The following is a 23,125-nucleotide window of genomic DNA, read 5'->3' as shown; positions in this document are numbered from 1 at the left end:
AAAGAATGACATAAGGTGAATTTAAACATTTTCAATTGAACATGACCTTCTGCATAATCTTCGTTTGTGTTTAAGCTGAACTTAATCATGTCCTCTTAAAGCAATGGGACTACCTGCGTTGGCTTTTTTTTTTTAAACATATAATTATAATTAATTGTATTTTACTTTTAAGATTTAAACAGCTGAGTTTGTGAGTTGCCATTTCATTTTTTAGAGTAGACAATGAAAAATTGTGCATATCTCTAAAAACTCATGTCAGATGTTTGAGTCTGTTTATCAGTTTACCAAAGCCAAACTAGATTGGATTCTCTGCCCTCGATCCTCTGCAGGTTATTCCATGTCAGTCAGAGTCCATGGAGGAAGTTTAACCAGAAAGAAAACACACACACGCACACACACACAATCAAAACCTCTCCTGAGCTTTCACTTATCACAGGAAACCATTCCAGCCGCTCTCAAAGCTTCCCTCTGTGTCTCCATGCAGGCGCTCTCAAACACGGTAACACAAGAAACATCCGGAGCCGATAAACGCCACGACCATAACGCCTGAACCTGGTGGTTATGATCGCTATCCTCCACAAGCATCCCACAGCGGGGAAAGGAGAGGCGTGAGAGAACGGATGAAGGAATGAGTATGAAGGGAAGGACGGAGGGTGTAGTTTCAACTTGGGGATTTTCTTTGCTTTCCCCCTCCTCTTGTCTCCTTTGTCTTTGCTTATGTGGTTTCTTATACATTATTTAATGAAAAAGGAAAAAGTATACTCGTGTAAGTGATGCTGCGGGGTTATCTATTCATTTAAATGTAAGGCCTCACAGTGACACAGCGTCCATGGCGAAGTGTTTAATTAGTTAAGCGTAACTTAGATCAAAACGAAACGCTCAGAATTCAGTCCAGACGTTTCAGCTCCACGGCCCCGACTGATTTCAAACAAACTGAAAATAATTTGTTATGAAGGGGAAAAAGCTGCAGTGATGATGTCACTAAACACATAATCACAGATCGTTTTCATTAAAGAGGTCTTTTATGTTATAACCAACAGGACTCTGTTATATAAGAAGTGTTTAAAAAAGAGTAAAAGGGCCGTTTGCAGCAGTAACACACTCAGAGCTGCTGTCCTGGATTGATAAAAGTGTGTTTTTAAAAAGTGCAAATTGCACCATGTAATTCAATTTAAATGATTGAATTTTCAAGCACAAAACTCCTTCACCGTTTATGCTTTTGTCGTTTCCTATAATTGCTGCTTGTGTCCACAGCCTCGTGTTTTAAAATGCTTCTTAATGTCTGTCATGCGTAATGAAATACACACTCTGCTTGAGTCCAACTCATTGCTTTAGCAATTTGTTTAGCAGGATGTCTGACAACAGTAAGAGAGAAAGAGGGTGGAAAAGCCTACTGAGCATTTTTAACCAATTAACTTTGTCAGAATGGCAGGAGCTGGTTAAATTAAATATCAAATTGCAACCGACTTCGTCAAACACAGTGCATTGCTAATTATATGTGCCATTTACTGCTTCTCCACGACTCTATTTTTTAATGAAGTGACCCACTAACCCCAATAAAGATCTGCACCAACCCACTGAATTGGGCTATTTTGTCCCTGACCCTTTTATAGTTTAACTCACTCGACCCTGTTTTTTCCCCCTTTCAATTCATAAAAAAAAAATCTTTGTTCACGCATGATTGCAGGATTTGTGAGGTTTGTGGTCACCTGTCTCAATCTGTAACCTTCCACCCACCTAGCTGCTGTCTGCTCCTGCAACGCTTCAAACAGCAGAGGGCGCTCTAAGCCCGTTAATCTCCATCGACAGCTCCTGTTACAACGGGATAGATCCATCCATCTGATTCCTTTAATTGCTTCCTTCCTGTTGTTAATTGGTGCCAATCTGTCCAAACTCAGCGCTGCATTACGCAGTCTGCAGGATTTGTATTGGACATTTTCTCTGTGAGTCTGTGTGTATTAACTCGAACTCCAAGATTTTAATTCTTCACCGAGTCCATGTTGTAATCAGCTGTTTGAACCGGTTCAGAGCTGTCAGTGTCTGCGGCTCCTGCTGCACCTGTGAGCTTTTATTGCGAAATCAAAAGGCACAAACTGCGCAAAAGTACGCGGCACTTGCCTCATTTTTACACATTATTGCACATTTACAGTTTAAAAAAGGATTCCTGCTGTTATGTATTGTTTTGTTTTTTAAACAATATAATATAGTGTAAGGCCGTAATCCGGATCTGTGTAGTGATTATTTAGGGATTGCCGTGTGTGCGCTATGACGCTCAGTGTTTGCGTATATTTCTGGCGCAGTAGTAGTAAAATAACTCAGCCCAATTATCTGCCACTACTACATGCATTAGTATTTTCTCTATGCAGTCAATGAAAGCACTACTCTACTCCACTCTGACCCCTCCCACTTGCAAAAAAAAATAGACCCATCTCAGAGAAAGAGGGCAGAAAATATGCAAAGATGCATCCACGGCGTACTTTGGACGCACGCGATTTTTACTTGACGCAAACGGCTGAATAATTGCGCTGATGGGCAGAGGCTGATATCGGGGGTGCTGTGTGTTGTGTTGTAGTAGGAACGCTCTCGCGGATGGATACAGACAGAGAGAGTGCGAGATGCGGTTTACTTTATCGCGCGGTGCTCAACTCTCAGCTGCGATTCTGACTGTGCTGATGACAGAGTGCGCGTCGCTCTTGCCGGCTCGCCTCTGCAGCCTTTTAACTTCACATGCATGCTTCACCCGCAGGCTGACAGACAGCCGCCGTACCGCCTCTGTGGAAGGATTTACTGTCACTGCCGCACTGGAATAACTTTGCTGCTCCCTCGTTTTTTTACATTTTCCTCCTCTTTTTGCGCCACTCGTCTCGCTTTTTTTTGCTCCCGTCTTTCGCCTACAGTTGAAAATCTGAAAGGTAAGGGTGGGGAGTGGGTTTGTGGAGCTTCGGTATGAGTATGATGACTGGAACAGTTCAGTGAAAGTGTGATTTATTAATTTTTTTCCTCACTCCGTCTCTTGCATTATTTAAATTACAATCCCGGTTAAGCACCTGCAGCAGTGGTGCATGCATGCATGCAAGGCGTGCACAGAGAGAGAGAGAGAGAGGGGGGGGGGAGGTGTCGATGTTGTCTTTTTTTTTTTTTTTTTGGAGGGAGTTGACCATGAAGCGGTTGCTTACACTCGGTGTTGCGGGCAGGGTCACGCTGTCTGCTCTCTGCTGTGAATCGACTAATCGCTCCGTTCTGTTTTCGCCAGCCTCGCCGTGAGGAGAGACGAAACCAAACGCACCATGCCGCGGAATCCAAGTTTGGCGAGTAAGAACTACGACTACGACTACCTGCAGCCCTATTTCTACTACGACGACGAGGAGGAGGATTTCTACCCTCAGCAGTTTCAGCCTCCGGCACCCAGCGAAGACATCTGGAAGAAATTTGAACTGCTGCCGACCCCTCCCCTCTCCCCGAGCCGCCGGCCGTCCCTGTCCAGCCTCGACCTTTCCATCGCGGATCAGCTGGAGATGGTGACAGAGTTCCTCGGGGATGACGTGGTCAACCAGAGCATCATCTGCGACTCCGACTACTCCCAGACCTTCCTCAAGTCCATCATCATCCAGGACTGCATGTGGAGCGGCTTTTCCGCCGCCGCCAAGCTGAAGAAGGTGGTGTCCGAGCGGCTCGCCTCCCTGCACGCCGCCCGGAAGGAGTCTGCGGCCGGTGACGGCGCAGAGCTCGCCGGCCCCGCGGCTGCTGCCGCCGCGGCTGCCGCCGCCGCTACTGCGGCTCTTCCTGCGTGGAAGCTGAACAGCAGCTACCTGCAAGACCTGAACACGTCTGCGTCGGAGTGCATCGACCCCTCGGTGGTTTTCCCGTATCCCGTAGCCGAGACGCCCAAGCAGAGCGCAGGGACCCCGCCTAGCAAGGATTTGGGACTAGACACGCCGCCTAACAGCAGCGGGAGCAGCAGCAGTTGTAGCGATTCAGGTGAGCTCTTATATATATATATATGCCTGGGGAGGCACACCCCTCAGTGCAATTAGGGATTTTCTTTCTGTTGGCGGGGACATGCATGACATGACTGAAATGAGGCACATTCTTGCTTTTCATTCACACGAATTGCAGGCAGGAAGGTGGATCCTGCTGCCACTTCCACCCCATGTCATGCAGTAGACTGCTGTGAGATTAGCTGGAGGGAATGGCTGCATGTTAAGCAATCAACTGATGTGGCAGAGAGGGAAAGCCTGAACGGACTGCAGAGGTGCTTTTAGAGGAGGATGTGGCAGCAGAGTGTGTGACTATGTTGTTTTTGCTCTTTTGCAGAGGAAGAGGATGAAGGTGATGATGAGGAGGAGGAGGAGGAGGAGGAGGAAGAAGAAGAAGAGGACGAACAGGAGGAAGAGGAGGAAATCGACGTGGTCACTGTGGAAAAGAGGCAGGTGGTGAAACGGTGCGACTCCAGCCCGCTGGAGACCAGGCACCCCAGCCCACTCGTGCTGAAGAGGTGCCACGTCTCCACCCACCAGCATAATTACGCCGCCCATCCATCCATGAGGCACGAGCAGCCGGCTGTCAAGAGGCTGAAGCTGGAGAGCAGCGGTGGAGGTGCCAGCAGCCACAGCAGGGTCCTCAAACAGATCAGCAGCAACCGCAAGTGTTCCAGCCCGCGAACGTCGGACACGGAGGACTACGACAAGAGAAGGACTCATAACGTGCTGGAGCGCCAAAGGAGGAACGAGCTGAAGCTGAGCTTCTTCGCTCTGCGGGACGAGATCCCCGAGGTGGCCAACAACGAGAAGGCGGCCAAGGTGGTCATCCTGAAGAAGGCCACGGAGTGCATCTACAGCATGCAGTCGGACGAACAGAGACTCCTCTCTCTGAAAGAGCAGCTGAGGAGGAGAAGCGAACAGTTAAAGCAGAGACTCGCACACCTGCAGGGTTGCCGTGCTTAAACTTTGAATCATAAACTTTTTTTTAATTTTTTTCTCAAAATAAAAGTTCATTACTTGGGGGTTGGGGGGGGTTGGGTGTGTACAGTTGTTGCTGCATGCAGATGCAAAACGGATTAAGTTGTTTTGGAATCTGGTTTGATTACAATGTAAGAAGAAAAAAACTGCCTCATCTGATGAAGATATTTAAAAGTTTTATTTTATTAATAAAATGTTTAAAAATGTGGCTCACACTGTTGAAAGCCTGAACTTAAAATATGGATTTTTATGTTGTTGTTTTTTTTCTTGTTTTTTTTTTTGTACATAATTAATATTTCCTAAGAAAATGTATTTTTGGATTGCGATTGTCTGGATGTTCAGACCCACTGTTTTTGTTTTTTTTCATTATGTTCATAGATTCTTTTTCAAATATAAAACAAAAACCTGTTTCTTGAGCTTGTCTCTCATTCTTCACCACCATGACTAGCCACTCAGTCACACCTGAGTAGGGGGCGTCCACATGAATACATTAGAAAGTGAGTGGTTGGGTAGAAAACTTATCTGAGTGTTATAAAACTTTGAGTCACTCCTCTTCCTCTGACTGATGGAAGGTAAGGGTCAAAACCTAAATAAGAGTACACGCTGTGTAAAAGTCCTGCTGCAGTGAATTTTAAGTGAAATCTGCATAAATGGTTTTTTAAAAAAAAAACGTTGATCACGTGTTTTGTGCAGAAAAGAGGGAATTCCTCTTCATACTTAGACGAAGCCACCTCAGCTCCTTAATACGAGTCCTGGATGCTTGTGGAAGTGCACAGAAAGGTGGGAAGCTGCATGTCATGTTTAAACGCAGGTATAGTGAAGCTGTCTTTTAGATGAGGGCTGGTGCATTAAACAGCGCATCTGCGATCACATTTCTTAAAGTAGCACACTAATAAAAGTGTAGCACGGGAACTCGAAAGCTCGTTTATAATCTAAAACCACAGATAATTAATATATAGATATAAATATACGTTATATCTTTATATTTAAATGTAATATGAACTGTCTACGTTGGAATAAATGAATAACGAGGTGAAATTTATCTAGTTAGACCGTGGTAAAACCCCACCTGTTCCACTGTTGTCTCGAGCGGCTTTCCAGACTCGACGTGACGTCACACACGCCGTATCCCGAGCGCTCCCCCCCCCCCCCCCCCCTCCACCTCTGAGCGCGTGGTCCTGGTCGCGAGCACATGGAAGTGAGGTTTGAGATTTGTGTCTGAGAGACGCGCGAGCGACTGTCGGGAAAACGGAATATAAAGTGAATTAAAGAAGCAGCCCGAGCAGCCCGGTAAGAGCTCCCCGCGCCCTGCGTCCATCTCTGCTTTTATATATTAAATGCTTATTGTTATTTTTTGAATTTAGGTGTGATAATAGAAGAAAGTAAATGTCATTCATGGTTCAGCCTGTCTTGTGAAAACTTAATTTAAAGGCGAACGGGATTTCTGGAGGTTTTAATTTGCTATTAATGGGACAAAAACAAAAACTATTGTTCTCTGCACAAGTGTTATTTTCGTCTGGTTTTTCTATTATCTGTCCAACTCCTGCAGTTTTGGGGCTGTGGGATGTTTGAAGCACGTGTTCTGTGAGTCTATTGTTGTTTCAGGTGACCACACTGATCACATGCTTTGTTTACCTTGTTTGCTTCAGCTCAGGTTTTGTACTTGTGAGCCTTTATTCTCCATGGAGTGCTTGCTTCCTGCGTGGCTTTATGTTTGCTGTCAGTTTGATGGTACAGTTGTTATGAAGGACAACAAAAGGCGTCTGTGATTGCTTCATGTATATAGGCGTGGGGGGTCCTGGATTTAGGGGCTGTTTTGTGCATCAAGTGGAGAAGTTTCTGAGCCGTATTGTTTATGTTCCTGTTTGTGACTGCACATAAAGGCAGTTTTAGGCTGTGATGGTGGAGCAGCATGTCTGAGGCATGAGGTGCAGCCACGCTGAGACATAGGGAGGACCACAAAAGATGGGATTAGTGTGGATTCATTGTGTGGGCTTTCCTGAGTGGGCAGGGCTGTGTGTTGGGGTGTTGAAGATCTCATGCACTCACCCTGCTGCTGTCCAGAAAAACACCACATCCCTGTTAGAATAAAGGTCCTCGTATAATTTCTGTGTGTTATGCTTTGGGAATCGGCGCCCATGGCGTGGTTTTGGTGTGAAACGGGGTAAAAGTAGGCTAGATTTCATGAGTATTTGTCCTGCCTTGGTTAAAAATAACGGCCATTTTAAGCCACGTTCCTGTGGCTGTATTTCAGCGTGCAGTTCGAATCTGCCACACGCACAGACGTTGAGGTTTAGCCCAGTTTTATTAAAACCCTGATGCCTTTTCACCTGCGTATCACAAAAATGATGCCTAGTGGGTGTGTGAGGATTCAAATGGCTCACAGTGTTTAAACTGGATCACACAGATGTGGTGTTTCAGAAATTTCACAACACTGCTGGCTTAACTCTGCAACAGTCTATCCTTGAGTTAAAGAATATGACTCTTAAACGTTTGTAATAAGGCTACACTTGTCTTAAAGGACACCTGTTGCACTCATTTTCATTCTTTGGAGTCACAAAGAGTCACTTTTTATTTTCAGTTCAGAAAAACCCTTGTCTATCTCCTATTAGCCCTTTACAAGCTCATCACTGAACGCTCCATCTGAAACAAACTCCTTAAAATCCAACAGTTTTCTGATTGGCCAACTTAGGGGCTGCCTACCGAGGGGCTGCTGCCTGAACTTTCTGACTGTCCTCTATCTGTAGAAATCCATTATTTAAAGCACTACTGAGATTTTATTTTCCTTTAAAATACAACACAGTAGGTTTAACAGGAAAAAAAGGCCTTCCTTAACTCAGTTTCATCACAAAGTCTTGTATTCTCTAACCTGCCTAATAATGATAAAGATTGTGAAGTTATAGTGTAATAAAGCTCAGAGAGTACTAATGTTTAAGAATAGATAGTAATAAAGTAGTGGGAGTAAAAAAACCCCAAACATTAGCATTTATGTTTCGAATAGTCAACCAATCATTCATACCTGGGTGGGAGTGGGCTGTATATAATAAGCCACACCGGTTCAGCTGCTTGTGTCTGTCTGGGTTCTCAGCCATCCAAGTCATGGTAATCCAAGCAACATGGAAAGAAAAGTGGTGGGACTTGTTTAAAGCCCCTTTTCTATTAGAACCTACTCAGATTGACTTGCTACAGTGTCAATGGAAAATTGTACTTAGTAGTCAGTATAATCTTTTAATGATATAAGTTTGCATATGGTAGAATACTGCATGTAATCACTTGTGTTTAGAAGTATATAGTTGGTGGCATATTGAAAGAATGTCTCATCCTAGGAGGTCTGTAACATTCCAGGGTGTTCTGGCGTTCACCCCCACATCCTAGGAGCATGGAAAAGGTCGTACCTTGTCTTATTGTTTTACGGTAGGATTAACGTAGCTATGTCAGTTTTAGTCTAAGTGCTTTTTTACATATAGATGAACTGTTGGATTTTCCAGACCAGCAGGTTAAGGGAAGTCGTTTATGGGGCTAGCAAGAAAATCTGTGTGTTTCTCCTCTCTGATTCTCTGCTGAAGAAGTGTTTTAGAATATATCTCTTAACACACAGTTTTTAGGGTTTTTCCATTAGGTCATATTACTGGGTACCAGGTACTAAATTAATACCTGCACAGCGTTGTGAGCAGGTACTAAAATATGACGTCATCAGACTACCACCAATGCCAATTGCAAGCCACAGATTGGCTGGTCAGTAGCAGCCCTCAATGAGTTCACAAAAATAAAAACTGCCATTTTTTAAACCGGGCAGCGAGGAAATGTCTACAAAAAACAGCAGCGAGGTTTGACGAAATGCCGCAGACTGAACAGCAGGTATATCGTCCCCTCGATGTCCACCTTTGTTCTAGCATTCATGTTGCATACTAATTAAGTCACGGGACGCTCGGCCGCGTTGCCGACCACGCACATTAGGTGGTACTAGATTGTAATGGAAAACGAGTCGATCTGAGTAGGTACTAATGGAAAAGGGGCTTAAGTTTCCTGAAGAAGTTTGACCTCTCATCTGAGAAACCTCTTTAGTTATAAGACCAAGAGAAGTAAGATGGCCTAAAAGAAGGTTGAAAGAAGTCATCTATGTCCACTGTGAACAATCAGCCTTGAACAGGTTGCTTATGACACCAGCTGTCTGCCATCTACAGCCCAGTTTTTAGATCCACTCACATCTTGCATCAGCATGATCAGTCATATGATGGGGTGAGGCAAGGTCTCACACTGGTTTCACCCAAAACTCATGCGATGAGGCACATGATTAATAATGAGCCAAAGACCCTCTTAAGGGGCAACTCCCACTATTGCTCAAATATCTGGAACTCTCCACCATTTGATCTTAGAACTGAAGAAGCTTCTCAGATGAGCGGTGAAACATCTTCAGGAAACTTAAAAAAGTCCAGCCGCTTTTCTTTCCAAGCTCCTTGTTAAGACAAACATCTAAAGAGACAATCTCCATGAGGAGAATGGGCAGACTGATTGGAGCTGCAGAAGAGCATCTCTGAATGCAGAAAATGTCGATCATTGAAGCAGATGGGCTACAGCAGCAGAAGACCACAATAGATGCCACTGTCAGCTAAGAGTTTAGATTTAACAAGGGCTCAAAATGGGACAATAAAAGACTGGAAAAATGATGCTGCAGTGTTAGGATGGGAGGGTCAGAATTTAATGTAAATCACATAAAATCATGGATCTACCCTGACTTGTATCAACAGTTCACGTTGCTGCTGCTGGTGTAATGGTGTGGGAGATATTTTCTTGACACACTGAGTAAAGTTGCTTTCTTGAACATTACAGTGAGTTCACTGTCCTCAAATAACCTCCATAGTCACCAGATCTCAATCCATTACACCACCTTTGGTATGTGGTGCAGCAGGAGATTTGCATCATGAATGTGCAGCCGACAAATCTGTTGCAACTTTGTGATGCCATCATGTCAACATGGACCAGAATCTGACGAAGCTTTTTGGATGAAGAAGGCAGTTCTGACAGCAAAAGTGGGTCCAACCTGCTACTAGCAAGTCGTACCTAATGAACTGTCTAGGAAATGTATCTGCTGTAATATATATATATAAAGATCCAGCCTCAGAAACATGAAACGTAGCTGCTGACATTTGTTTTAAAAGATGTGATTTCTGTCGAATATGAGTATCACCCTGAGGAAGTCAGATTCAAAAATATTTCCTATTCCTCGAGTAAGGAATGGAATTTCATTTGCATTGCTATAATTACATCAGCTCTTGGCTTGTCTGACACACTGAGACCTTGTACCTCTCACTGGAGCTGTTTTGCAGTAAACGGTGTGTGTGTTGGACTGTAACTTGGAGACCTGTGTGATTTCCAGCCAAATTCAAAGTGAGCCAAACTCCACTGCAGCAACTGCACACATACTTAGAGGCCCAGGGATGCACAGAGGTCTGCTGTTATGTAATCTGTGTTTTTCAGTCTTGGAAACTGGAACAGATTAAAGTAAAGCAGCTGATTCTCCTGAAAACTTTACTTTGCTGCCAGATTCGGCTTTTCTCTCACTTAACGGCATGGTTATTATCAGATGACATCACCTTCCTCTTTGGGAGTGTGCAGCCCTGTTTGCATTTTCTCTTTCTGTGTTGTCAGTGTGTTTTGATAGGCACAGAGACTGTTTAGAAATATGTTGATGAGAAATATGAGTCAGGCACTAGATGCAGCATCCATCTAACTGTAAAATAGTAAGCAATTTAGCCATCTTACTGACGTTATCAGTGGTGCCAAGAACAGTATTTTCAGACCACATTTTTTCAGTAATGTGGAGCCATTACTCATCCAAATGTAATGAGATAGCATGAGTCTCCTTCCATTAGTTGTTAGTTATTGCTTGGTGATATTAATTGTGTGTTCACATGGACTTCTCAATGAACAATGATGCCTCATTGGTATTTGTTGCACCTATTTTTAATATTTGTCAGCATAGTTGAGGTGGCTAAGCTATCATTATAATATCATTTCATTTCTGTGTTTTTTACTGCGTTGCAGCTTATCCTTAAATGGCAAATGGCCTGCATTTGTATAGCGCTTTTCTAGTCCATAGGACCCCAAAGCGCTTTACACTACATTCAGTCATTCACCCATTCACACACTGGCAATAGCAAGCTACATTGTAGCCACAGCTGCCCTGGGGCGCACTGACACATTGACACACTATCCTTCTCTGTATATAAAAGATGGAAGTGGCATCCGGGGAAAATGAAGCCAACATAGAAGTTCTTTAAACCGAGTTATTTTAATGTCAAACAGAAGGGCCACTCCTCAGATTGCAAGAAGGAGAGTTGCTCTTGTATAGACGTTTATGGGAAATGGCCATTGTGGCTCCCTTTCTCTGTGACCTCAGTGAATACTTTCATGATTACTTTATGGATTCAGTTACTAGTTTTAGGTCTTTCTAAATAAACATAAAGTCCATTTTGTAAATTATCAAATTAAAGACAGCTGGATTCTTCAGAGTATGGTCATTAGCTCACTGAATTAAAAGTACAGTGTTGCAGTGGTAAATGGAGTCTTCTTCACACACTAAGGTTAATTATGGAGTTCCACAGGGTTCCATGCTAGGACCTTTTCTGTTTATATTATAGATGTTTCCCTTAGGCAGTAATCATTCGAAGTTATAGCATACATTTTCATTACTATGCAGATTATACCCAGTTATCTGTCCATGAAGTCAGATAACACACACCAATTAGTTAAGCTGCAGAAATGTCTTAAAGATATAAAGGTTCATGGGAAGTCCCTCAGGAGCCTAAATCTATTGCAGCATAACTCCGGAAGGATTGAGGGTCACCTGATCCAGCCCTAACTATAAGCCTTCTCAATAAGGAAAGTTTTAAGCCTAATTTTAAAAGCAGAGAGTGTCTGTGTCTGAAATCCAAACCGGGAGCTGGTTTCAACAATTACACCGTTAATTCTTGCAAATGACAAGGACACAGCTTTCCTGTCTTTACGCTGACACATACTCTGTGACTGAGACGTTATAGTAAAAAGGAGGTCCGGTTTTAGTCATGCTGAACTGACCAGACTGAAAACTTATAGCAAACATACAGAAAACGTACTCTTACGTCCGTGCTCTGCACATTCTTCTGTGATTTGAGCCATGACACAACATAATATATACAAAACATAGATCCACCAGGGTCACTACAGTTTTATCCAGATAAGTACAAAGTTTTACCACATCGATAGTAGTTTATTGGTCATCTTCTTAATAATTTTACTGTTGCTGGCAGATTTGAGGTCAGTGTCCTTAGAAAGGAGTGTTGTGGGGTGCTTTCTGCTGTGTCTGGCTGTTATGTAACAGTATTGGTCACTCTAGGAAGTGATGTCATCGACTATGCTTGTAAAATATACATTTCTAAAATGAAAAGTTTTAGAACGCAACATGATCCAAGTCAAACAGATTCCAGCCTCCTCTCAGTTCACCAAAAGTGTCTTCCTTTGTCACAGTGTAGCTTTTCGAGCTGCTCTTCAACCCACATTCAGATGGAAAACAAGCTGCTGAATACCGTAGCCGGTCAGCCTTTGTATTTCTACACGCAGAGGACATGAATGCATGCTGTAGCAGAGTGCGGCGAGTATTGTCATGCGCTGCTTTGTTTACAGCAGTCCTCATCAAAGCAGGACGGACCGGCTGGATTAGAGCTCGTTCTCCCACAAGAGTTCGATGTTCCACACAGGGGGCCAAGAAGAGGGCAGGATTTAAAGTTAAGTCTACTGGCTTTATAGACACAGAACATACAACTATATACTTTACTTGCTGATCTTATTATCTCTGGTTGTTAGCTGTGCTCCCATTTCTAACATGTCACACCATAGATCTGATAGCTCTGTGTGGACTAGTAGGTAGTTGGGATGGACTGCAGCCCTCCTGTGACCTGGATGGATGATTACATGAGATCTGAATATAATATTAAGCATGGAAGCTTATGGATGTTCCTTATGAGGATATTTTAATAAACCAAGCAAATATTCAGTGATTTCAGCTAGTCTGATTTAAAAATGTTGCATATGTGCTGTTTTATTTTGTCTTTAACGTTAAATCTGTGGGGGGTTTGGCTTTTGGAATACCAAAATAAGCAATTTGAAGATGCCATCTTGTGCTCCTGAATACTGGTGTTGATAATCTTTTGTTAACGGGGGCATCAACCTGGATTTCTTGGTGCCGGAGTTTTGATTAATGACCCTGGCTGCAGAGTTGTAACCTAGATACCAAAAATACCAGTGACATGACAGAGGAGACGCTTACTTATGTAGGACTGATTTAAAGTTGTATCTGTGTTTCTTATGTTTAAGAGGAATTATCCTCAATGGAAAGTCCAAGGACTCACCAATCAGTGTTCAGATGCGTTAAAATCTCCCTGCATTCAGACCCTGTGTTGCAATCAGTCACACTGATGAGCCGTTTCATCCACAGTTAAAGAAACTCACATCTGACCTCTGGTTTTAAAACTGTCCCATACACTTTTTTACTTTTTAAATAATTGGCTGCAAAAGTAGAAATTTATTCCATTTTGGGCAAGAAAAAGGTTTAAGGCTGGTTCTAAAACTGAGTCAGTCCTCTACGGTTGCAACGATTCACCGAATAACTCAATTACACAAAATCCTCGATGCAAATTCTTTGCTCTGACGCTGCGTTTAATCCACGACTCTGTAGCATTCAGTTGTCACCATGTAAACATGACCGCTTCACCCAAATTTTTTGACTAAAAAACAGACCTGCAATAAGCGTATTTAGGAGCCACCACATGTCTCCACAAAAAGACTGATAACAGAAGAGCAACAGTGGCGTCTGCACATATGTAGTAAAGAGCTAAAAGGTGGAGCTGTTACTGGGAAGGTGAGCTCAGGTGGAGTAAAAGAAAATGTTTTTTCTAGCATCCAGGGATGCGTTCGTTACTGTAATTGCCATCAAAACTTGCATTGGGAAAAGGCTGACAGCAGGCCTTCAACAATCCACCACCTGTACAACGAGCTCCAACGTGAAGGAAAAATTACTTTTCACGTGCTCCCATCCACCACCGTTTGTTTTACACTTTCAGTAAAGCTATAGAAGTTAAAATAAAGATGTATATATGCAGAACCGTCAATGTAGTTTGGCAGTTTTCTGAAAGCCGTCACACTTTTTCTACTGCAGTGATACCTGCAAAAAGCAGGGCCGAGTCTAAAGGGGGGGCATGGGGTGCACCACACCATATTTATTTAAAGGCTTTAGTAGATTAATGTAGATTAGATTAATGTAAATATAAATACATTATTTAAATTGTAGTAATATTTAAAAAAAATATGGGAGTTTTAGTCTGGACACTGAATTATTATTAATTATTAAGATCTCCACCATCAGAACGTCTGTTTTCTGCAGCACTGAGCCACTGGTACTTATATGGAGCTTTTCTACTCCAACTAAACAGTCAAAGCATTGTTTTTACTACACGCCTCATTATCCATACACATAAATACATGCTTTCTAATGATAGCACACACACTGTTAAACTCTGATGGATTGCACGAGGTTCAGATGCTTCCAAAAGCACTCTGATGTGCAGATTGAGTGAGGTGCGGATGGAACCACCTACCTTCCTGCTCTGCTCCTGAACTAATACAGCTTTTGGTGCCTTCTGCCTTTTTTGACTGCTAACAGTTAGTTATGCTAAATGTTTATTCATATAGTGTGTGGTCCAGTTTCGGTGAGTGAAAGTGTTTGTTTGTTTGTTTTTTACATTTATTTGTGTATTTCTTTTATTTATATGTGTGTCTGTGCATGCCCTCATAAAGTCTATGCACGTAGCTTGTTAACTAAGTTCTCACACTAGTGGCTACGCCTGTTTTTTTATACTTTAATCTAGGCTTTATTCTTTGTGTCAACTCTGTTTACAGTATTCACTTATGTACACATATGTATCTTTTATTATCAACATTTCTTCCCACCAGAACAATACTTATTCCTCAGCATAATTAGTCCATGTCATGTGAAAATATTTGAGAAAACTGCTTAACGCTCTTGCCTCCGGAAACACTTCTTACTTTAAAGCAATTGCTTTCAGCTTCTGCCCACTCATATTTAAATGTTTAAATAAAGGGCTTCAAATTTTTTAAATACTTTCTAGTATTAAAGCAGCATATCCAGTTAGGACCTACTTCATCTTTCAACTCTTGAACTCCACCATGAATTCCAGGAGTTTATTTAAAAAGTCCCTTAAAAGACTGAAAAGTTTTTTTGTTTTCTACACATTTCAGAGTTTCATTGAAGCTTTGGCACAGACGCCAGACTCTTGCAGCTGCAGCTTTTATATCAAACAGAAAACTCAACTTACTGCTTTTTTTTAATGTGTGTGAGTCACTGAATGTTTTTTTCCCCCCATGACACACCTCTCTTTCTGATTTCTCCTCTCAACGCTAGCACCCGACATCGTTTATGCCCCTAAATGATACACGGATGTAAACACACCCAGGAGGTCCTGGGAACCTTGGCTGCTGTCAGTCACATCGACAGGTAGACGTTCAGCAACTGTAGTGCGGGGAGCAACTTCAGGGAGCAGGAGGTGAACCTTGTTCCACTTTCCCAGGTTCTCCTGGAGAGATGAGTCACACTCGGCAAACAATGTGTTTGGTTTTGCTGTCAGCTTACCTCAGGCGTGGAGGGAGAGAACAGACGCAAACTGTTTGACTGACCTACATTCTGTGTTTATGTGTCCTGCCACTGTGCTGTGGAAGGTCTTGTGTTTGAAAGGAAACATGCCTACACATTTAATGAGCCGCTTTCAGAATTCCTTTGTTGAGCTGACAGAGGCGAGGTGGAGCGGGAGACGAATAGACACCTTTTGTTTGCTTGTAGTATTTAAAGCTGAAGTCCACATGCGTTCTGGTGACGCTCGTGTCAAATAAAATGAGTAATCGGGCATGTCTTAGCAGTATTGTCATAAGCACAAGGAGCCGCTGTTGGTGGCCTTAACCCAAGTTCTTAAAAGCTTCAGTCCCAGATTATTTAAAGCTTATTTATTTTGTTGTAAAGTATTTTATCACTTCAGAAAAGAAACAAGCTGAGCCACTCAGCACAGTACCTGAACACCTCGGCTTCCGGGTTGCTTTTAAGTAAAACGGTTTTATTGTCTCTCAAATGTGTCTGTTCACATACACAATTATGGTTGGACAGAAACGCTCCGGTGCAGTCGTACAAAATCCTGACTGTGTTTTGCTAGAAGCAGATTACGTGAGCGTTTGGAGGGTGGTTGGCAAGTGGGCCGGAACAGATCAAAAATAAAGCATGAAAAGCACTCGGGGACTCCAGTGCTCACTTTTCATTGTTTTTAGCATTTGGTTTCACCTCAGCTCTTTGTATGGTGTAACTTTGCATTCAGGCCAACAAAAGCACTGAGACCCAAAGAGTGGCCCACAGACCCACCGTACTACATACTTTGTAGACCCCCTCCATCTGGCACCAGAGCTCACTGCAGGCAAACGGGCCATCCCCAGATTGGAGCGGACAGCGAACACGCCACCTCATGAATCCAGCTGTAGTTTCTGGGGGATCCAGTAATATTTACATATCAAATGGTTCCATTAACATGTAGGCAAAGACAAAATTACCATGTCGCATGTTTCTCATGCAAATTCCTTGGTTCACCTTGAAGGTTTGTAAGAGTGCCCTAAACAACAATAAAAGGCACAAAACCATTTTACTTTAACAATTTTGCTGCTATTGTGTAGTAAGACTAACACATTTGTTTAAAATCATATTCACTTTTTTTTACAGTGCAGAAGATAGGTCTTTCTTTGAGTCTGTGTGGAAGGAGAGGGGGTACTTATCACTGACTCCAGCCCACACAGAGACCTGTGATAAAGAAGCCTTTCACAGGACTCCCTGTGAAAAACTAAGTACACCTCCGTTTTCAGTAACTTGTTAGGAGCACATTTAGCAGCAGTGAGTTGAAGTAATGGCTTTCTATATGACTTCATGACTTTCTCACATCACTTTGGGGGAATTTTGGCCCACTTCTTCACAGCGTTGCTTCAGTTCATTGAGGTTTGCAGGCATTCATTTATGGACAGCTCTTTTAACATGGACGTCCGTCAGGTTGCGGTCTGCCCATTGCAGTGCCTTGAGTCGTTTCTTTTTCAGCAATTATGTTGGAGATTTTTCACTGTGCTTTGGATCTGTTACTGCTAAGATTCAGCTGTCAGACGGGTGGCTTCAGATATGACTCTAAAATACTTTGGGATACAGAGGAGTTCATGTTCAACTCAATGACTGCAAGGTGTCCTGTGGCTATAAAACAAGCCAAAATTATCACCCCTCCACCACCGTGCCTGACAGTTGGTATGAGGTGTTTGTGCCAATATTGTGGTGCAAGCCATTATGACCAAACACTGTCTTTAACTGCGTGCTCATAGTGAAAGTGCCAAAGAGAACTAAACATCAAGCACCGCTTGAACCATTGTTAACAGTCTTTTTATTTTTGGCAAATACCTGCAGATGAATTGGCTTTCTCAATTACTTTAGTGGGTTTGCAATTGAAGACATGAAGAACATTAAAGTAAATGTAAATTTATGACAGAAATTTAAACACACTTATGGAGACAGGAATGGTATGTGCCCAGTGTCTGAAATGAGCTTAAAATAATACACTTCAAGGGATCACAAGCAGAAGCAGATGGTGTTAAAAGGTAACAAGTGCAAAAATACCACAATATAGAAAGCCACAAATGTGCAGTTGCATATTATCACATAATATGACAGCATTGCAGCTGAACAATGGTGTGTTGTCTCTCAGGTTGGAATAGTCAGGGACTTATAACCTTATTTTTCAGTAAAATGACTGCCTGTAGCCTCATTATTGACCATCATAAAGCTCACTGATGGTTGCACTGTACATCTCAACAGCATTATCATTTACTCACATTATTGTAAACTTGTTAATAGCAGCCCGCACATTCAATTTTCTTTCTTTCATCTTTGATATTAAAGTAGGTGGCTTTGGTGCTCACTGTCAGAGCAGATCTTCCTGAGACATTTCCATGAGATGGCCAGAATGCATGGCTTTGCTTTGCAGGTGTTATAAGCCTTAGAGGAACAGCAGCTTATGCCGTCTGGCACACGGAAAAACATTAAATGCACCTAGGCTGGGTAATGATTGCGGTCAATATACATTTGCATGTGGAAAGAACTCAGACCAGATGAATGACTGTAGAGTTTTTTTCCTGCAAATTAACATAAAAGAACGTAATAGCTACGCTCGTTGTGGTTTCAGCTTATTTATTCTATATGAAGTATTTTCTGGATAATCATGTGGTAAGCAGTTGGTGTAAAACATCACTGTGCTCTATTTCTCTCTGTTGTCTTACTGAAAGGCGAAAAAATACCAAAATGCAGTTTTATATGCTGATCCATGCCCTTTGCAACTTAAACATCCTCATGCTGTACAGATGTTTTATTTCCCACAGCAATGAAAAGCCAATCAGATTACAGCATCCAGCTTTGACATCCATTTATGACACAGAGGAACGGGCGGTGTAACACGTGTTGAGTTCACGGTGCAGTTTAATGATCATTAAAGCACTGCTAATGAAATATTTATGGTGTCTTGCCAGTGCCAACTCTCTCCATCACTTGCTCATCAGGGGTTGGAGGTCAGCTGCTGTCTGCCTGGCAACACTCATTAGACTGATTAAAAGTCCTCGCAGAAGGTTAATGTAGTTTCACTCCCGCAGTGTCGCTAGCCTGCGTACTGTCAACGTGTGCTTCGCCAAATGAAAAGTTGTTTTAGTAAAGAGGTGAGAGGAGCGGCAGGCTTTTTAGCTTTACGTGGAAACACCTTTCTCACACGCTGGTGTTTTTTTAAAGCCAGGGTGAAAGCTGCCAGTCTCCAGTAACAAGCACGAGCACGTCTGGGGCTCGCACACTGCGCTTAGGTGTGACAGGACTCTGACACCTCGTCTTCACTACCTTTCGAGACAGGTTGTCGCTCAGGATCTCCAGCTGTCAGTCTGGACGATCACTCGGAGTTGGTGAAGGCTTGAGGCAAGGTAGTAGCTAACTTCCGTCGAAGTTAGTGTTTTCCGTGACATTTAAAGGTTTTATCAATAAGCATGGCCTTTAAATGAAACCTGTAGACTGAATTTTGTGGTATTTTCAAGCACATTCACCTTATTTCCCACTCAGGTCTGATGGGGAGCCTCAGGCACTGTGATCCGGCTCCCTTTTGATGTGCTGACTGTCCGTCCCTGGGGTGGTTTTGATTGCCTCTTTACTCCCCTCCTATGTAAGTCAATAGGAGCCAGCCTGCCATCTGTGGGAATTGATACCTCTGCTGAATCATACTATTAAAGTGCACCTCCATCTTTCCACTATCTCCGCCTGCACCCTCTCACCCCTCTCTTCCCCTCCCCCTCTCCCTACTGAAGCTGTGTTGAGGGGACACGTCTTATCTTACTTCTAGAGATGCAGGAGACGTGTTTGCCAACTGGGGCCAAGGCCGTGTTCAAGCTGGAAATAGCACAGCGTTACAGAAGTCTGAGCGTTAGTGGTGGCGGTGAGAAGATGAAATACTAACGAGTCAGATTTGAATAATCATTTAAAGGCCTCTCGGATGCCAGAATGCTGCACAGCATTCCCTAATGTGACAGGATTGTAGCGGAGACGGGGAAATCCTTGCTGTCTCGGCTTTAATGACTGCAAAGCCAGGAAAAAAAAGAAATGCTTGTAACACATTCTTATGAATTTGATTGGTGTATTTCCAAACTACCTTTTAGTGGTCTCACTGAAAATAACCTGACATGGTGCCTGGATAGATTTGAAAACGGCGTTTTCGTCTGAAAACGCTCCGCATCCACACTAGCGTTTTCAGTCGTTTTCACAGAGTTGTGCGTCCACATTGAAACGGCCCAAAACGCTTACGTTCCAGTCCTGTGCATGCGCAAAAGCGAGTGAGAATTAAAGAATTTGAAGAAAAGCTATCTGGAGCATGTACAAACTGATATTAATCATTTTTAGGGCTGTCAAAATTGAGAGCAAACAAACAACTGCTGTATAATGCCCTCCGCTATCTTTGTTTAATTGGTCACATGACTGCATCAAATGCGTCATCGTTTTAGAAAGTCTGCATTTTGAGCACCCACACTGCGACGGGACAGAAATGTATTCGTTTTCAAGAGTGTTTCCAAAACGCAGCTTTTTTCCTTGAGGAAAACGCCGTCTCAGTGTAGACGGGAGGCCAAAACGAAGAGAAAACGATGCGCACTACCAGCTCCACCACCATCATCAAGTTTGCTGACGACACCGTCGTGGTGGGCCTGATCTCTGATAACAACGAGACGGCCTACCTGAAGGAGATTAGGAATCTGGAGAACTGGTGCCAGAGGAACAACCTCCTTCTAAACGTCAGTAAGACAAAGGAGTTGATAGTGGACTTCAGCACTAAGCAGGAGAGGAACTACCAGACCCCCGTCATCAACGAGTGCCCAGTGGAGAGAGTGGACAGCTTCAAATACCTTGGAGTTCACATCACGCAGGACCTGTCATGGTCCTGTCACATCAACACCGTGGTGAAAAAGGCCCGACAGCGTCTCTACCACCTCAGACGCTTGAGAGACTTCCAACTGCCCTCCAAGGTGCTCAGGAACTTTTACTCGTGCACCATAGAGAGCATCCTGGCGGGAAACATCTTAACCTGGTTCGGGAACAGCACCATGCAGGACAGACGAGCTCTACAGAGGGTTGTGCGGTCAGCTGAGCACACCATCCGCTCCGAGCTCCCTGACCTGCACTCAATCTACAGCAGGCGGTGCTGGACCAAGGCCAGGAAGATCGTGAAGGACCTCAGCCATCCCAACAACAGACTGTTCTCTCTGTTGAGGTCAGGAAAGCGATTCCGCTCCCTGAAGACCAACACAGAGAGACTGAGGAGGAGCTTCTTCCCGCAGGCGATACGGTCTCTCAATCACACCACCACACAGTACTGACCCACACATACAGTTCTTACACACACACTGGACTTTCTGGACATTGTTTTTGCACAACACTGGTCACTATATTCTTCATTTCCAGTTAATACTTGTACAGCTGCTGTTATTGTGTATATATTTATTTATATTTAGATTTCTTCATACATTCTTATATAGTTCTATATTGTGTATTTTGTTGTACAGTTATTTTATTTTCAACTTTAATTGATATATTTTATCTTATTCTTTCCCAGTTAAATTTACCCTTCATTCTAATTTGTGTTGTACAGTTATTTCATTTTTAACCTTAATTTATATTTTATTCCTTCCTAGTTAAATTTACCCTTTTTAATTTTTCATATTTATTTCCTATCTTATTCATAGCCTTTCCTTTTTTGTTTTCTTTAGGTCACGAGCAGTTGTCCAAGCATTTCACTACATATCGTACTGTGTATGACTGTGTACGTGACAAATAAAATTTGAATTTGAATTTGAATTTGAATTTGCATTAGTGTGGACGTAGCCACAGACAGACAACCATTCACACTCACTCCCGCATTCACACCTATGGGCAATTTAGATTAACCAATTAACCTATCCCCACAAAGTTGATTGTGAAATTTCTTTCCTTGTAGATATTCCACAAACTAGCTTGTTGCAATGTTTTCATGTTATTACGGTGAACTAAAAATGCCAAATTCTGCCACATCTCAGTATCATTTGCTTCTGTTTCTAGTCACATGTTTATTATAGTTGGGGTTTGGACTGTTGACCATTGGTTCTCCATTTAAATTGAGGCTGTAAGTATCTGAGAAACAATAGTTTGACATTTCTCACAATAATATGAAATCTCATAGGAAAAATGAGTAATTGTTACTAGCAGGCCTAAAGTGCATCTGCATGACTCGTAGAAACTAGCTGAACCAACACTCATCTTGCTCCAGTAATTAATAGAAAAACTAATAGAAAAATTTCTGGACATCACACTACAGTCAATTGATTTCTTGTGTATGCATACTTGTTACTGTAGCACTGTCAAACCTTATATAAATGTGGGGTTTGCAGTCATTTGTTTGGCTGGATTGGAAGAAGCTCCTTAAACAAATGTTTATTTTTAGTTGGGATTAATGACAGCCTGTAAATTGTTACGCTCCTCATGGTTAGCTTTTTTTTCTGTTATTCTTGGAGGACAGTTGTGAAAACACTGATAGTGACTACAGAGGAACAGGAGTGGCAGCCAGCTGACACCTCCCGTCTCTAATGGAGATACAGCGAGAGGAGCAGGAGGGGATTTTGTGCTGCTGCTGACTTGTCACTGGAGCTCACAGCAGGCTCATCCTGCTCCTGATTAATGGAGCTGTCTGCTGAGCCTCGAAGGGGGGAAGAACAGCGCTGTTTTCCCATTCCCTGTTTATTTGCCCACAACAGATGGGCCCCCCAGGGCCCCTGGCTCGTTTACACCTCTCCTGTATTATGTCCTCAGCATCCTTCATCTTAATCAGTGAACAGGTTCCTGCGCAGAGCCACCTAACCTACAGGTGACCTCTGTAACCTGTCCACCTTCACGAAGATACTAGATACTCTTAAAAACAACGGCTCATTAGTCCGATATCCTCGGGTCTGACTGCAGCAGGTTTTCCTCTTTCCCTTTTCAGCCTTCACTCTGCTGGAGCATGACGCACAGACAGAATGACATATCTGCTGGTGTCTTGTTGTTAAACAGACCCTCGAATGCAGGGTTTTTTTATGCCAAGGTTAGACTTCGGGTGCAGCACTCATTTATAATGAGTAACATAGAGGGAATATATAAGTCCATATGCTTTTAGTTCTTATAATACAGTGTTATGTACAGCTGCCTGTCTGAATGAATGGGAAGAGAGTCAAATCTGCAGTTTTAAAGGTCACCGAAATGTAAAAACTGCATTTGTTGAATTAATAGTGAAACAAAACCAAAAGAAAATTTTTAAGCTTTTTGACTTTGTCCTCAGCATAAGGTTTGGAAAGCTTATCTTCCCCCACAGGTTACACCTCTACTCTGAAAAACATGAGAGGAAACTTTTATAAAGGCAGTTTTGTTACTGGAGATGGATGCAGGAAATATGTCATGTACCTGCCACATTTGATGTTAAAGTATTTTCCCATATCACATTTATTTATAATGGAGTTCTTCA

General features: G+C 42.8%; 1 protein-coding gene and 1 long non-coding RNA gene across 3 annotated transcripts in view; both read left to right on the top strand.

Moving 5' to 3' along the window:
• The first annotated feature begins 2,506 nt into the window (after window positions 1-2,506).
• On the top strand, window positions 2,507-5,374 carry myca (MYC proto-oncogene, bHLH transcription factor a). 2 transcript variants are annotated; one of them, XM_082547414.1, is made up of 3 exons: window positions 2,507-2,912; window positions 3,254-3,978; window positions 4,315-5,374. In XM_082547414.1, the coding sequence occupies exons 2-3, from the start codon at window positions 3,288-3,290 to the stop codon at window positions 4,941-4,943; spliced, it is 1,320 nt and encodes a 439-aa protein (XP_082403540.1). In that variant the 5' UTR covers window positions 2,507-2,912; window positions 3,254-3,287; the 3' UTR covers window positions 4,944-5,374. The 2 variants fall into 2 exon arrangements, with proteins under 2 accessions (XP_082403540.1, XP_082403541.1); XM_082547415.1 differs by lacking the exon at window positions 2,507-2,912 and having other exon boundaries at window positions 2,926-3,978.
• A 740-nt stretch (window positions 5,375-6,114) lies between these two features.
• LOC309714435 overlaps window positions 6,115-23,125 on the top strand; it is a 38,794-nt gene continuing 21,783 nt past the window's right edge. The window contains exon 1 of the long non-coding RNA XR_014278927.1: window positions 6,115-6,248. This is a non-coding gene — a long non-coding RNA (uncharacterized lncRNA). The remainder of the gene's footprint in view (window positions 6,249-23,125) is intronic.

The sequence above is a fragment of the Aulonocara stuartgranti genome (assembly GCF_965226115.1).
Source record: "Aulonocara stuartgranti genome assembly, chromosome: 9".
Taxonomy (NCBI): Eukaryota; Metazoa; Chordata; class Actinopteri; order Cichliformes; family Cichlidae; genus Aulonocara; species Aulonocara stuartgranti.
This window is presented reverse-complemented; position numbering and strand designations above follow the sequence as displayed.

Coding starts and splice junctions, on each gene's coding strand:
- myca (XM_082547414.1), top strand. CDS start 3,288: ATGCCGCGGAATCCAAGTTTGGCGAGTAAGAACTACGACTACGACTAC. Junction 3,979..4,314: donor CAGCAGTTGTAGCGATTCAG/GTGAGCTCTTAT, acceptor GCTCTTTTGCAG/AGGAAGAGGATGAAGGTGAT.